Here is a 16,665-nt window from a genome sequence, read left to right on the forward strand (position 1 = left end):
CTAAGGATGTCCAAGTGACAGATGTCCCTGGGGAGCGGGCCTAAGCCATCAGTCGCACATCCCCTGAGGGCTCCTGGACTGCGAGAGAGTGCAGGCCAGGCTGAGGGACCCTCCTCCCCCCGAGTACACAAATTTTGTGCACCAGGCCTCTAGTATATATATATATATTAAAGTAATGTGATGAGGCATCTCAGAGAACCCTACATTACAACTTTTGCTCTCAGGCTATGCCCTTGTTTGGCCTTGGGCAGGACCCAGTCCTGCAGCCTACTCATCCTATCTATATACAGTGGGGCCTTGACTTACAAGTTTAATTTGTTCCGTGACGGAGCTCGTAACTAAAATTACTCGTATGTCAAATCAGTTGTGAACGAGTGAGACACGTGATGCTGGGCTGATGTTGTGCCGTTCACTGTGACGTTCGCTGCATCAGCTAGCGGTGGGGTTTCTGAAGCGGGCTCGCAACCTGAATTTTAGCTCGCAACTCAAAGCAAAAAATCGGCCGAGCGACGGCTCGTATCTCGAAAAACTCGTTAGTTGGGAAACTCGTAAGTAACTTATATATATAAACTGCCCGACTGTCCGATAGCTATGATGCACACTGACCACCATGGGGCAGACACTCAACACAGGAACTGCCGAGTTGTGGTCACTTGACAGCAGTGGTTCTCGGGTGACACACCTGGAACCAGAGAGGAGGGAGCCCAATTCCGGAATGTGTCACCTGAGAACTGCCCTCTCACAATCTGGGACCCCTTGGGGGATGTCATAGAGCCAGTTTCAGCCTGATCCCCACAAGCCAGGCCGAGGGACCCCACCAGTGCACGGCACTGGGCCTCTAGTACTGTCTAAAAGAACTGACGAAGAAGAAATTGTCTAGCAAAACACAAACTGAAAGATAAAATTTTTCCTGATTTCAAAGCCTGAGGTTTTCCTGGTTTCTACTTTGGGTTGATAGAGAAGAATCAGTTAGTGGGAGCATAATATAAACATGGTCATTTATAGCTCCAAGAATCTCCAAGAGGATGTAGTTTGCCAAACTATTCCCTATCATTCAAGTTCAATCGGAGCTTGAATAAACTAAAAATAATTTTCATGAATAAAATTAAGATAGGTTGATAATGTTAAATAAGGATCAGTTAAAGCATGGTCTCTAACTTTTTCTAAACAGAAGACAGCTAGCCCATGGATTACAGTGAGGCAGCTCAATCCTATGCGCTCCTATGAATGAACCGGAGGAAAGCCCCACATGCAGGGCATTACCAGTAATCAGGATTGAACATGCTGTGGATGCATTGAATATCACAGTGAGAATCAGCACCATCACAGAAACTCTACCATTTCCTGAAGCAATCAAGCGATTGCTTGGGTCGTAGCACCTGTTGTAATCCCTTCACAGGCGACCTTTGTATTTGATGCCAAAAGAGAAATCCACCCCTCCCCACCCTTTTCCTCATTTTAAGATGTTCTTCCTTTCCTCCTCATCTACTTTCCTTGCCCATTACTTTTATCTCAACTAATCTCTTTTTTTAATGTTCACTAAGGCCCAATAATGATACTTACTCATACTGCAAGCATTGCTGAAATGAATTTTCCAGATCACTGAAGCATACTCCTTTAAAAGCTGGACTACATTTTAAAATTATTTGAATCACTTTGGCTAGGAATTTTTAAAATGTGCATTTGTTTCTTTACTCCTTAACAAAGTACACACTGTAGAACTTGAAACCTTCTTGACCATGCAGACACATTAAACTAAGCATGCCCTTAGGCCAGGGGTGGGCAAACTTTTTGACTCGAGGGCCACAATGGGTTCTTAAACTGGACCGGAGGGCCAGAACAAACCTCAGAATTACAGAACACTCTTCCCAATCTATACACACAGCCCCCGATCCCTGAAGATTACTACTTCATTGCCCGCCTCATTTTTAGAGTTCTAGATCTCCTCCTACTGTCAGGAACAGCTTTACTTTTCTTCATTGTCACTGAATCTCACTTTCACCTTTCCCCTCCCACTCCCTAATCTGTTGGGGAGTGGAGGAGCCAGACTGGCAAACTTGCAGAAAACATGTCATATAAGGTTTTATGGATATATGTTCACTGGTCTTTGAGTAAGGGCCTAGGACCTCTCCTGTGAGTAAGGTGCATTGGACAAGAATTTCAAGAGCTCAGAGACCCTTTTTACCTAATTCTGGGTTTCTGTGGAAGTGATAAGTAGATGGGAGTTTGACCTCGGGGTACAAATATCACTGTCATTTGTATTCATGTATAAACATTGCTTTCAGAAGAGTTTGTATTCATGATTTCAGGAAGTACTATAGCCTATACTCTGCCATCTATCATCATTCCTCATTTAAACTTTGGATTAAAATATGAGAAAGAAAAAGGCAAAATACTGACTTTTAAAAGTTAGTGGTCATCAAATAGCATAGCTTTCTGAGACAACTCTGTCCTGCCCTTTTCTTTCTCAGCCCTTAATTTAGGACTCTCATTGCCCAGAAGCTAAGAGACTCACATCATCATAAGCACACCAGGTCATTCTCCCTTCTCAGACACCATTAATTACACCATCTTTTCAATTTCTTAAAGTGGAACCTTGCTGTCATCAAGGCCTCTTCCGCAATTTCCCCTTTTAAATCAGGCAATTTCCAGATTCTGGTGCATGTGTTTTTTTCCATGTCTAAGGTGCATTTTACCTGCTTTTCACTAAAGCCTTTAAAATGCTAATTCATGGCTCTTGCAGGCTTCTGCTTTCCAAACAAGCCTCTCACCTCCCTCTACCCAAATCCATCCCAAATAATAGTGCCCACTCTTTCATCACTGGCCTCTCAATCTCTACTTCGTGAACACTCTCATTGGTTAACTCTCAAAATATTTCTTGCTCTCATGTGAAAGCTATATTTTCACCTTTAGTTCTTTTTATAGTACTTCTTACCACCCACCTCCTCCTGTTTGATCTTTACATTAGCACCTTCCAGTTTTACTAGTATATATTCCATATAGTTTACCAATGGCATTAAAGCAATATGTTGGAATTCTCTCTTTTCTCAAGTCTACTCCAGAGGCCTTTCCCTGATCACACCTTAGTAGCTTCAACTACCACTCGAGAAATTTTCTTTTCTAAATGCCTTGGAAGTCACTTTCCCCATTTAATTTACTCAACTATTTTCCCTTTTATGTATTTCCCAAAACTTCCAGAGCAATCATTAACAGATTTTCTTCTGTGGTTATTCCACATACACCTCTCCCCCTCCTCCTTCCTCACATTATAATTGTCAACAATACCGGGTCTGAACTTCTGAACATTTATATGGTGCTATATAGAGTTCCACAAATTCTATTCCCCAAACTGCAATTCCTTGGTGTCCTCTCACCATTCTATCATTTCTATCTCTATCATAGCTTTCTGGTTTGGACAGTAGAATCCCCATTTCATAGTAAATAAACTCCCTTCTGCCTTCAACTCATTCAGAAAGACTTCCCTCTGGAAATCTGGGCCTATCTTAAAGACACTGCTGTACTCCTGGCTCCTGCAGCCCTATGGGAGGAAAGGATCTATTCTCCCACAGGATGGACACCTTAGAGTTAGGAGTGGGGGAAGGTCTACTTACTCCTCAGAGCCACTCAAACACCAACCCAGCTTTTTATGTTGCCAGCATCAGGTAAAAGCTTCTACTCTTCCTTCTAGGCCCATGACCTGTGGCTACACTTCCTTCCCCTGCTTCCAATCTCTTAGTCCTGTCACAAACTCACTTAATACGCCTGCTTTCCAGATGCTTGACCTCCTCATGGCCACTATTCTCTTTTACTTACTTCAGTTGCCCACTTTCTGGACTTCACCTTGGACCCATTCACCCCCTAAGATTACGCCCTTGCAACTTCCCATCCATTCTGTTCCTAAGGCCCTAACCCCAGTTAGTCTGCTCCCTTCCCTTAGAGAACATACCAACCATCACTCCTCCCATTTCTCCCAGTTGATTGGCCCATCTGGCTTCTCTTCCTTCCCTGACCAGCTAGACTGCTCTTTTGCCAGCACCCTCAGCTCCCTACCAGCAAACCTTTGGCTGGACTTCCTGACACCAACCAACTACCTGGGCAGCCTCCCATTTCCTCTGACCCCACTCTATGGCTATCATGCTCTAGATCCTTGCTTAGGCCTCCTGCAGTCTCAACGGAATCACCTCCTAAGTGCCAGCTCCATTCATCCATTCCTGGTTTGGTCTGCTCCTTTTCCTTCCAAGCTTCCATTCTGAATAGATGACATGCAAACCTTTCATTTCTATAATAACTTAGTACTTAAAAGTGCTTTTGAATATTTGTTATTTTATTCATAAGAAAATCTCTTATGAGGTGGAAGCTCAAGAATATTGTAGCCAAAAGAAAAATTAAGGTTTATGATGTTATGTGACTTAAGCTCTCACAGTCTCCAAAGAGTAGAACTGAATGGCCACCATAATAATGAGAATATATTTTATTTCAGTCCATTTGAGACACCTATGCTGTGCCCAATTATTCAACATGCTACTTGTGGGGATGACACATTAATCAGAGACAGATAAAAGGGATGTCACTGTGAAGGCAGTGATCACCTCAGGGTCAGTTTTCTACATGCAGCCATCCCAGAAGCAAACATTCAGTTGACAACAGCTGAGTCAGAGAGAGAATTGATTCCAATCCAAGAGATGCAGAGAAATCCCATGCAGACCAAGCTGCTCTGTGTCCTCTGTGTGGACCCCCACCATCAAAACCCAACAAATGAAGAGGAGCCATGGCACTGGAAGAGCAACTGAGCCCAGCAATGGTGAATCAGTTAGAGAAGAGAGCAATGTGGAACTTACTGTGGAGACTCCTTCCAGACATAATTAGTATGCATTGGAAGAGAAGACTGGTATGTGATATGCTCACTTCTGAACAAAATAAAATAAAACAGACTGCTCCCCTCCCCATCCCGTGCCATCTAGACATCTATGATGTAATAAAGACCCCAAATACAATCAGGTACAAATCCCAAGGGCTATACAGATAACAATAACATTGAACAAAGACCCAAATTAAATTTAAAAAATTATGAAATATGTGTAAGAAAAACCCAAAGGCTATCCCTCTACAAATCTTTCAGCTTCTTGCATAAAAGCTGCTATATTTCATCTCTATTTGTACACATCCCTAATAAAACAAATATTATCTGCCCTAGGATTGCTCCCAACAAAAATGCAAATATTTAGCAAAATAATCACTTACCTTGGAGAAGATCAAAAGGAGATCCTCTAATTTTCCATGTAAATCGCCTGGAAGGCAAATGAAAAATCATTCTTCAGTAGGAAACAAGAAAATGCCCATTTTGTTACAGAATTTTACAAACTGAAATATTGCTAATATAGTCCAACCATTCTCGGGGCATTGGGTTTTTACCCTGTGATGATATTAATTCCAGGGTGCTATGGAAACTTTGTCCCCTTTCTATAGAGGACAGCATCCAATATTGCAATTATCTATTCACTCCTGCCATTTACGCAGTGCTTACCTTAGTCTGTGCCAAGCACTATATTACAGGTTTACATTAATTATCTTGTTCAGTCCTTATAACCACTCTATCAGATGGATATTATTTTCATTATTCTCATTTTACAAATGAGGCTCAGAGTAGTTAAGTAACTTATGTAAAGTTACCTAACCACCAAGTGTCAGAGCTGGAATTCAAACCCAATTTTTATCTCATTTCCAAACTAAAGCCCTCATCGATTATTCTGTAATATAATCTCTAAAGCAGCAATAATATCTATCCTGGCATCAAACACCCATGTGTTAAAAAAAAACACCACCCATGTGTTTCCTCTATACCCAGTGCATAGCAGGAACTCAATAAATACATTTAATTGCTAAATACGTAGCTTTTTAAAGCCATGTTTTAAAGAATATGTTCAGGCAGTTGAATTAGAAACTTAAAAAGTATGAGTAGATGGCTCACATTCTTTTGATGAGACAGTTGTAAAAAAATTAAAAGGAAAGCATTGCTTTATAAAACTCAGCCAACTAAGGGAAACCATATGAATATATGAAGCCATTAATTTAAAAACAAGAGTGAAAATATGAATATTTAAAAGGCCTACTTGAATAATTATTTCTAGGTAAATATTTATCTTTCATAAGCTCTGATCATAAATATTTACTCTTTGTATCCAACTTAATTACCAAATAGAATTTAATTTGGAAAAAAATTTTCTCAATTTGTTTAAAAACCCACAACCAAATTCAAACAAATATATGCAACAAAATACTTCAATTATAATGGGAATGATAAAATTAAAATACTTATCACCAGCACTTATTCATAAAATGACTGTAATATTAACATTAAGAGCATATTAATACTATTGTATACTTAAATCTCATGATTTCATGTGGTCTCACTCTAAATCTAAAAAATAAAAATGGAAGGACTTTTTACTTATCAGTTAAATATATTTTTTACTCATTTTATTTTTCTAATTGGCTTCAGGGTGATTCATCTTTCAAAGATTTGGATAGACAGAACTGTTGAAGCTAAAAATGAATTGGTTTCAGCATATTAAGAGTAGAGACTATAAAAACATTTTTAACTTCTACTTGGGCAGCAAACAATAAAAGCCATATCATGGAAAGATAGCTACAGAAAGGTACTTCCACTGCAAACAAAAACATGAGTGCAAAATTGGTTATGATTTATAACATAATTGTAGACTAAAACACCTCCTATATTTCTTGTGTGTATGTCATCCTTGCACAGAGGCCATGCTAACCTTCTCTGTATCGTTCCAATTTTAGTATATGTGCTGCAGAAGTGAGCATAAAACACCTCCTATATTTCATGCATATTGAGAACCATGTAGCATGTTTAGATGTGCATATAAAATATGCATCTGGAAATTAAGATAATGGTAAAATTACATCACAATTTCTTTCCCTCTCCTACTACTAACTTAAACAGAAGATGTTTTTAAAAATATGAACCTAATGTTAAATTTTATTTTAAATAATGGCCAATTTTTATAAGTTCAATGGGGTTATTAAAAATAGAAAATAATTCCCATGCTATGGGAACCTACTGACCTTGGCTTTTCCTTTTACCAATGGTGCTATGTGAGAAAAGCTTAGAAGTAAATGCCTAAGATGCAGGGATCATTAAATGAATGGAACTGTCCCATCAATCTATATTCCCTAATCTTTGTCTCACGATGGAAAATGAAACATCAATCAGAGCAGTACATGATGTGGAGTTAAAATAGCAGATATGCAGCTGGCTCTAACCAGAGGGCCTGATTTTAATCCTGACCCTGTCACTAACCAGCTGAGTAAGCTTGGCATGTTAGACAGATGGTCTCTGTAAGAACTTCTCATTGCTGTGATTCCAGGATTCCATGTCCTCCAATTAATTCATGTCTTCTTCCAGATCCTTTTATCCAAAGAAAAGTCACAATGGCACCTGGAGATATACTGAAAATAGGCGGGGACAGGCCCTACTCTGTTTGGCCTATTATATACACTCCGATAGCAAATCTAGCCCTGGCTCCATAGGCTTCATGCATAGGCATGGCTTCCTAAGTCTCATGACTCCAAATCCTTTGTTTCCATGAAAAGTAAGAGTGGGAGAAGCCTTGAATAAAAGGCCCCCACTGCTGAGATGCCTCATCTGCTTGGCAGAGATGTGGTGGCCTGATTAGGTTGGAATTAAACCATTGAAGGCTCTTCAAAAACCTGAGTCAAGGCATGTCATGAAGTATGTGCTGCTACATCAAGTCCCTGTCACCACTATCAGATGCTAGAAATGGAAATGGTTTAATTAGATTGTCAAATCTACTTCTACCTGCCAGAGTAAAAGAAACACGGGCTAAAAATTGATTTGGAAAATAACAATCACTGTTTTGTAACCTAAAGGCTTAATTAGAAGTTAAAGGAGTTGCTGTTCCTTCCACGCACTCCATTCTCAGACAGTTGCAAGCATGCTGAGAGCACCAACTGTGTTGAATTTCAATGTGTACTGTTTCTTGAAGCAATATCCTACCAGGCTGGCCTATAGGATAACACAATCTCAATCTTGTTATTTAGAAGAACAAGGAACAGATTTCTGGGACATTCCCACTCTTCTAAAAGCTGCAGAGACCAGTTGGGAAAATCTAAAACAGCAGCCAAAAGCAGAGAAGACTTTAATCTCCACCCTGCCTTCAGCTTTTCTCTTCCCAGCATAAGTGGCATGCAGAGGCCCACCTGGGAAAAGCAACATGGAACAAAGATAACGAGAGCCAGACAGAGGGCAAAGAACACTTATTCCACCCATGGGTGGTTTCTGTATTAAAATGCTGCCTTTATAAAAAGCTGTGGGTTCTTTAATTTCTCACATAATTAATTCCTGCCAGCTGGTATGCAAAACAAAGACAAGATGGGGAACAGTATTATCATGATAGATAACTCTATATTAACACTTTTCCCTTAACACAGTCCAATTTATGCAGTTTTCAAGTTAGGCAAATGACGTGGAACCAAGAGGCTCTAAAATATTAATTTGGCAACTCTGCTCCAAAACTTACCACAGATTGTTATCTCTTTGGTGGGACAAGTTCTTATATGATTAAAATTTGGCATTTGCTTCAAGGCTTCCTTAGTTTCGAATAGTATCTCTAAAACATAATAGGCATGGAGTATCTGTGAGGGCAAAACAGAAGAAAAAGATATGACGAAGTAGGAAAAAAGGCATGACTGAATAGAAAGCTATAAAGGTGGAGCATATGAACACATTTCAGGTAGCTGTATTTCAGGACCATCTCTAAATCAGTCTCAAATAGATTATTTCAGCACAGTATCTGGCATATAATAATCCCTCACTAGAGATTTGTAAAGTGAATGAATGAATGAATGGTACCTAGGACATTTATACTTCCATGCTCTTGACATCACCCATTTACAGAACATTTCTGGTTATTCTTGGTCAGTAAATTCCAAGAGAAGTGATGGGAAAAATAGGAGACTCCTTTGCCCTAAGGAAGTGTGAAAATAAATAAATAAAAAGGAGGGTAAGGAGAGAGAATGAGAAGTAGAGAGAGACTGATGAAGAGGGGCTGCTTTATATTCGTCTGTAACATCCTGCCACCTAGGATGGAAACTAGGTGCTGCATTCTGAGAGATCTCAAAAGGAAGCCAGGAGTCCCATGTGTGGCTCAATTGTTGGTACACAGATTGTGTGAGTTTACAGAACAGCAAGCATGTTCATATTGTACGGTCTAAGTATAAAACATATACAAAACCCAAATAAACCATTTGGATTATCTCCTATTATGACCATTCATTCCATTGCTCTCCAATTAAATTCTTGATGAAATCATTGTTTTGGACAGATTTACTCTGTTTTCTCCTCTAGGGTTTTTGTTTTAAATCCAGTGTGTTGTTCTCCCTTTTTTTAATTATAAAATATTCCAAATACATAAGCCAAAAAGTAATACAGCCAATAAAAATTTAACAGATGTTAACACCACTTTATGGGTCAGGACTATTGGCAGTCCTAATATAGTAGCCACTAGTCCCATGGGGCTACTGACCACTTGAAATGTGGCTAGTTGAAACTGAGATATGCTATAGGCACAAAATACATACCATATTTCAAAGACTTAGTTTGAAAAAAAGTTAAATGTTGCATTAAAAACTTTTAACATATTAAAACAATTATATATGCTGGATTAAATAACATATTATTAAAATTAATTTCTCCTGTTTCTTTTTACTTTTTTAATGGGACTACTTGAAAATTTTAAAATATGTGACTCACATTAAATTTCTATTAGACAGAACTCGTTTAGATTACTGAAGGCTGAGAGAGGGGTCATATCTACATATTGTTCAGTTACTGCTTTGGGTATGGAATTCAGAACATATTGAACCCTTTGGAAGAATCATGACTCATGGTATCCTGAAATTTACATTTTCCTAGCTACTAAAATAATAAAATTGTTTTCTATCCCAGACCCCAAAAACATATGTTTTAAATTTGGAGAATTTTCATTATTAATTTTGTCCAAAGACAGGAGTCAGTACTTGAAGTAATGCAAGAATTAGGAGGAAATAGAAGGACTCCTGGAAGTTGATTAGAGGGAGAGACCCATCTTTCCTGTCTATCCAAGAACTGGCAGACTACTAAGGATTTGCCCTACAAAAGAATTCTAAATTCTCAGTGTTCTTTCATGAATCCTGTATCCTCCTGTCCCTAGTTAATATTTGTATTGACTAGACATGGTATATGAAAACTTGGAGAAATAACGTGAGGCCTATTTTCTTGCAGAGAAGATTTAAATTTTCTTTTGCCATCTGGCTAGGAGCACAAGCTGTCTAAGATGATATTTCAATCTCAGCAATTAGAGGATTCAAAACTTTGCTTCAATGCCCAGTCTATTTCTAATTCACTCTTATTCCTAAGGTATGTCCTTAGTGTCCTACCTGAGAATGAGAGTTTTGGGGTAATGGTAGAGAAAATAATGGTGCAGGTACCTCCAAAGCCCATCCCTTCACAGAAACACTTTAAAAATATCAAGCAAAAAAAAAAAATACTGTCATAATCAACTTTGTCAGAGCTCTGGAAAATAGTCAAAATTTATAATTACCAAGCAAAGGCTAAATCAGGAAAAGGCATCTTAAAAATGGCTCAGTGCAAGCAGGATGTAAAGGCTAAGACAAATTTGTAAACAGCCTGGCCAGGAAGTGAAGGGGTGTACCAATATAGACCCTATCCGCAAAGGCTGGGTTTTTCTTTTTTCCATTTTTTTTAAATAGCTCCTGGGGTTCAAGGAGATTCCGTCAAAACATTAGCTGAACACAAGCTAAAGAAACAGAAACACCAGAGACCACACACACAATTATACCGAAAAAATATCTATGGAATGCTCCACCCAACAATCACAGACTACACATTTTTTACAAGTGCACATAGAATATTCCCCAGAATAGTTCAGATGTTGGGCCACAAAGCAAGCCTCAATAGCTTTTATTTTTTAATTGAATTTATTGGGCTGTCTTTCTTCAGATTGTATAAATCTTTTGCCTCAATAAATTTTAAAAGATTAGAATCATGCAAAGTATTTTCTCTGACTATAATGAAATGAAACTAAAAGTCAGTAACAGAAGAAAAACTAGAAAATTCACAAATAAATATGTGGAAATCAAACAACATTCTCTTAAACAAATGATGGGTCAAAAAAAATCACAAAGGAAATTAGAAAATACTCTGAGATTGCCCTGGCCAGGTAGCTCAGTTGGTTAGAGCATCATCCTGATACACCAAGGTTGCGGGTTCAATCCCCGATCAGGGCACAAGAATTAATCAATGAAAGCACAAATAAGAGGAACAACAAATCTCTCTCTCTCTCTCTCTCTCTCTCTCTCTCTCTCTCTCTCTCTCAACACACAAATTTTTAAAAAGAAAATAACTTTGAGATGAATGAATATGAAAACACAATATATCAAAACTTATGGGATAAAGCAAAAGTGATGCTCAGACATAAATTTATAGCTGTAAATACCCACATTAAAAAAGATTTCAATTGAAAAGTCTCACTTAACACTAAGGAGTTAGAAAAATAAGAGCAAACTAAACTAAAAACTAGCTGAAGGAAGAAAATAAGGATCAGAGTACAGATAAATTAAATAGAGAACAGAAAATCAATAGGGAGAACCAACAAAACCAAAAGCTGATTCTTTGTAAAGTTCAACAAAATTCAAAAACCATTAGCTACCTTGACCAAGAAAAAAATAGTGAAAATGCAAATAACTATAATCAGAAATGAAAGTGGGGACATCCCCACTGACCCTAAAGAAATAAAAAGAGCCCTGACCAATGGTGGCTCAGTTGGTTGGAGCATCGTCCCATACACAGATAGGTCTTGGGTTCGATTTCCAGTCAGGGTATAGGTTGCGGGTTTGATCCCTGGTTGGGGCACATACAGGAGGCAACCAAACAGTGTTTCACACCTCCACACCTCCACATCTCTCTCTCCCTCTCTCTCTCTCTCTCTCTCTCTCTCACTCTCTCTCTTTCTCAAATCAATGAAAGCATGTCCTCGGGTGAGAATTTTAGAAAATAAATAAAGAGAATTATGAGAGTATCATGAACAATTGTACACAAATAAATTAGATAACTTAGATAAAATGGACAAAATCTTAGAAACATACAAATTACCAAACCTGACTCAAGAAAAAAACAGACAATACAAATAGATCTAGAACAAGTAGAGATTGAATCATTAATCAAAAACCTCCTAACAAATAAAAATCCAAGACCAGGCAGCTTTATTGGTGAACTCTACTAAACATTTAAAGAATTAACACTAATCCTTCTCAAACTCTTGCAAAACAAAAGAAAAAAAGAAAAGAAAAGAAAAGAAAAGAAAGAAAGAAAGAAAGAAAGAAAGAAAGAAAGAAAGAAAGAAAGAGAGAGAAAGAAAGAAAAGGAAATAATTCCTAAATCATTCTATGAGGTCAGTATTATCCTGATACCAAAGCCAGATAAAGACATCATAAGAAAAGAAAATGCAGATCAATATCCCTTATGAATAAAATGCAAATCCTCACAAAATATCAGTAAACCAAATCCAACAAAATTTTTAAAAAAGTATACACTATGAACAAATGGGGTTTATTCTAGGAATACAAGTGTAGTTCAACATAAGAAAGTTAATTACTGTAATATACCATATTAATAGACAATGTGCTTCTTGCATAAGGATAGACACATACACCACTGAAATAAAACTGGGAGTCCAGCAATAAATCCATACATCTATGGTTTATTAATTTTTGACAAGGGTACCAAGGCCATTCAATGAGGGAAAAAGACTCTTCAATAAAAGATTCTGGAACAACTACATACTCATACGCAAAGAATGAAGTTGGACAGAAATTAACTGAAGTTGTACACAAACAGGTAACTAATGGTTTTTGAAATTTGTTGAACTTTACAAAGAATCAATGAAAATGGTTCATTGTCCTAAATGTAAGAGCTACAGCTTTAAAATTTTTAAAAGAAAACATAGGGGTAAATCTTCATGACCTTGGATTTGGCAAGGAATTCTCATATATGACACCAAACACACAAATAACCAAAGAAAAAAAAATAGATAAGTTGGACTTCATCTAATTTAGAAAATTTTGTGAATCAAAGGACATTATCAAAAAAGTGAAAAAGCGCAGCTGGTGTTGCCCAATGGTTGAGCATAGACCCATGAACCAGGAGGTCATGGTTTGATTCCCCATCAGGGCACATACTCAGGTTGCAGGCTTGATCCCCAGTGGGGAGGGGGGGCATGCAGGAAGCAGTCGATTGATGATTCTCTCTCATCATTGATATTTCTCTCTCTTCTTCTCCCTTCCTCTGAAATATATATATATATATATATATATATATGTATGTATGTATATATCAAAAGACAACCTTAAAATGGGAGAAAATATTTGCAAACCATGTATCTAATAAGGGACTTGTATCCAGAATATATAAAGAACTCCTACAACTGAATAATAAATAGAGAAATAATCTGATTTTAAAGAAGGCAATGGATCTGAATAGACGTTTCTCCAAAAAATGTATAAAAATGTCCAATAAACATGAAAATGTGCTCAACATCTTTAGTCATCAGGGAAATGCAAATCAAAACCACCAGGAGATACCACCTCACACACAGCTAAGATGGTTATAATAAAAATTAAAAGAAACAGAAAATAATAAGTGCTGGCAGAATAATTGGAGAAATCTGAACCCTCATGCATTGCTGGTAGGAATGTAAAATGGTGCAGTTGCAGAAAATGGTTTGGAAATTCCTCAAAAATGAAAACATAGAGTAACCATATGACCCAGCAATTCCACTCCTAGGTAGGTATATACTCAAGAGAAATGAAAACAAATGTTCATGCAAAAACTTATACATATGCTCATAGCAGCATTGTTCATAATAGCCAAAAGGTAGAAAAAATTCAAAACTCCATCTATTGATAAATTGATAAACAAAAATAGTATAGCCATACAATAGAATATTAGTCAGCCATAAAAGTAAAAGAAGTAACTAAACATGCTGAGACATGAATGAGCCTTAAAAACATTATGCTAGATGAAAGAAGTCAGACACAAAAAGCCATATATTATATGATTTCATTTGTATGAAATATCTGGAATAGACAAATACATTAAGACAGAAAGTATAACAGTGGTTGCCAGGGTTTGGGGGAGAAAGGAATAGTAATGGGTATGACATTTCTTTTTGGGTGATGAAAATGTTCTGGAATTAGCTATTGGTATTGGTTGCACAATCTTGTGAGTATATTAAAAACCACTAAATAATATACTTTAAATGGTGAATTTTATGGTGAATTATATCTCAGAAAAAGAAAAAGGAAATGCCATAAGCAATGGACAGAGGAGGTTTCTGTGTACCTGAGGATACTTCTTTCAGTGGGTTAAGCAAAGCGCAGGGTAGCTTTCACTTGATGTGAAGGTTTTCCTCAAGGGAATGCATTTCTGCTGTAGTGTTTTCATTCACTCATTCAACAAATAGTCATTGAACACTTTATGTACAAGAATCAAGGCAGTATATATACTTCCACTTACCTGCTGCTTCTTAAAGGCCTCAATCATTATAGTAAGAGAATCAGTATTGAGTGGAAATTGCAGCCGAGGGCCACTATATGATTCTGGGACCTCTATTATCCCTACACATTCCTGTCTACCCCTGTCGTCCTGGGGGGCGCAACCAAACAGCCGATTTACTAAAGCTGGAAAAAACAGAAAGGGCGGCAAAAATCAACATTCCCATACTTAAATAAAATAAATACCTTCTTGAATGTCTGGCCCATGTAAGACACTGTGCTAAATGTTATGAATACCATGATATCCCACATATAACCATGAGGAATGATTTGTTCTGAAACCAGTAGGTACATGCACAAGAATCACCATCATCCCTTCCTGGGTGGACATTTTACCAAATCAGTAAGTTCATCAATAGGGAATGGAGGGATAAGCACGGGGAAAACTGATCACTCACGGTATTTTGATGCTCTGAAGCTCTAACTCTACATTTTTTTTTTGGTCTATTCTTACATCTCAGATTTTTACAAATAGTGTTGAAAACATAACAATGCATTATATTTGGTTTAAATATCTGCTACTATTCATGATACACAAAAATTAAATTGCAACATTTAATTTTCCCCTTAAACACTTCAAATTTTACTTAGCTGTAATTGATTTGTCTCCCTCTTCACATAAAAACAAATTTTCGGACATGATTTTCTTTTTGGTAACAAAGCAGATAAAGTAAGATGACAAACCATCGGCACAAATTCCAAAGGCCCTCTCTCTCAGAGACACAACTGTTCATTTCGGTAGATGCTGAGATCCAGTGTCCCTTTCTTGCTCGATTGCCCATAAAATGCTCAGCTCAAGAACAGAAATACAGCCAAATCAGGTGGGTAAAGATGAAAGGGGATATCATAGTTTGATTATAACAGTGATCCCAATTCTCTATCCCAAACTCTGGCCATGCCCTTTTTAATGTGATTTTGAAGATTCTATTTCCCCAGCCCTTGAAGGTGGTTCGTGACTTGTGTTGGCCTAAAGAAAGTGGTGGAAGTGTTACATACCAGTTCCAAGCCAAGGCCTCACAAGGACTTGTTTGTTTCCATGCTCTTGCTTTTGAAACCATGCCACTACTATGAAGCCCTGGCTAGCCTACTGAAAGCTCCAACACCATGGGGAGCAGAGCTGAGTCACCCTAGCCAAGGCCGTCCTAGATCAGCTGCCATCCCGCAGACCTCCAGACACAAGCGAAGTGAACTCCACCCAAAACCCAAAAAACTGCCAAATCAAGACTGCTAAGAACAGCAGACGTGCTCAGCTAATCTGTAGACTGATGAGCCAAAAGAAATGTTTATTACATGCCACTGAACTATTGTGGTTGTTTAATACACAGTATTATTATAGTAACAGATAAGTGATACAGAGGATGATGACATACTTTTCAATTCATTAACACTCAATTGCTACTAAGGTCATTAATCAGAAGTTGTCTGTAAGCAGTTTCTATCATTTTGAATATTTAGAGTAGACATGTTTGCCAGGTGGGTACTGGAAATATTGGGAGGAACTTTTTGGCTAATGTTGAAAGCAAAAACAAAAGTTAAAACACTTCCACACACTCTGTCCCACTCCCACTTCCACCAGTTTCTGATTAAACCTATTCTATGTATTGCAGCTTTGGCTATCTACCTGTGGGAGGGGACTGATATGGAAAAGCAGACTGGAACTGATGTGTAGAGTCTCTCCATCAAGTCCTATGAATTGCTTTTGAGCAACTAAAGCAGTAAGACACAGAAAAGATCTGCTTCCAGGTCACCTCTTACCTTTGGAACACCCAGAGTTCTTGACATACTCTGTGCCTCAGAATAAAACCATTGATCTTCAAATGTGAAGTGTAGTTGTATCCCTAAATATACCTTACTTAGGGGTCAGAGCACATTTGCCAAATAGGTGTAGTTAGAGCTTGTCTGGGACCCTCCTACCAAAGAGGGCCATTAGAGAGCAACCTACAGTAATGTACAGCATGGTGACTCTCATTAACAATACTCTAGCAGTGGTCGGCAAACTGTGGCTCGCGA

General features: G+C 37.9%; 1 protein-coding gene across 2 annotated transcripts in view; it reads right to left on the bottom strand.

Moving 5' to 3' along the window:
- Positions 1 to 16,665, bottom strand: part of PPEF1 (protein phosphatase, EF-hand calcium binding domain 1) — a 114,009-nt gene that overhangs the window by 33,614 nt on the left and 63,730 nt on the right. For both annotated transcript variants that reach the window (XM_015564879.1, XM_006765128.2), the window contains 3 exons: positions 14,618 to 14,781; positions 8,565 to 8,679; positions 5,242 to 5,288 (listed from right to left, as the gene is read on the bottom strand). In XM_015564879.1, coding sequence (XP_015420365.1) covers positions 5,242 to 5,288; positions 8,565 to 8,679; positions 14,618 to 14,781 — 326 coding nt within the window. The remainder of the gene's footprint in view (positions 1 to 5,241; positions 5,289 to 8,564; positions 8,680 to 14,617; positions 14,782 to 16,665) is intronic.

The sequence above is a fragment of the Myotis davidii genome, unplaced genomic scaffold (genome assembly GCF_000327345.1).
Source record: "Myotis davidii unplaced genomic scaffold, ASM32734v1 scaffold161, whole genome shotgun sequence".
Taxonomy (NCBI): domain Eukaryota; kingdom Metazoa; phylum Chordata; class Mammalia; order Chiroptera; family Vespertilionidae; genus Myotis; species Myotis davidii.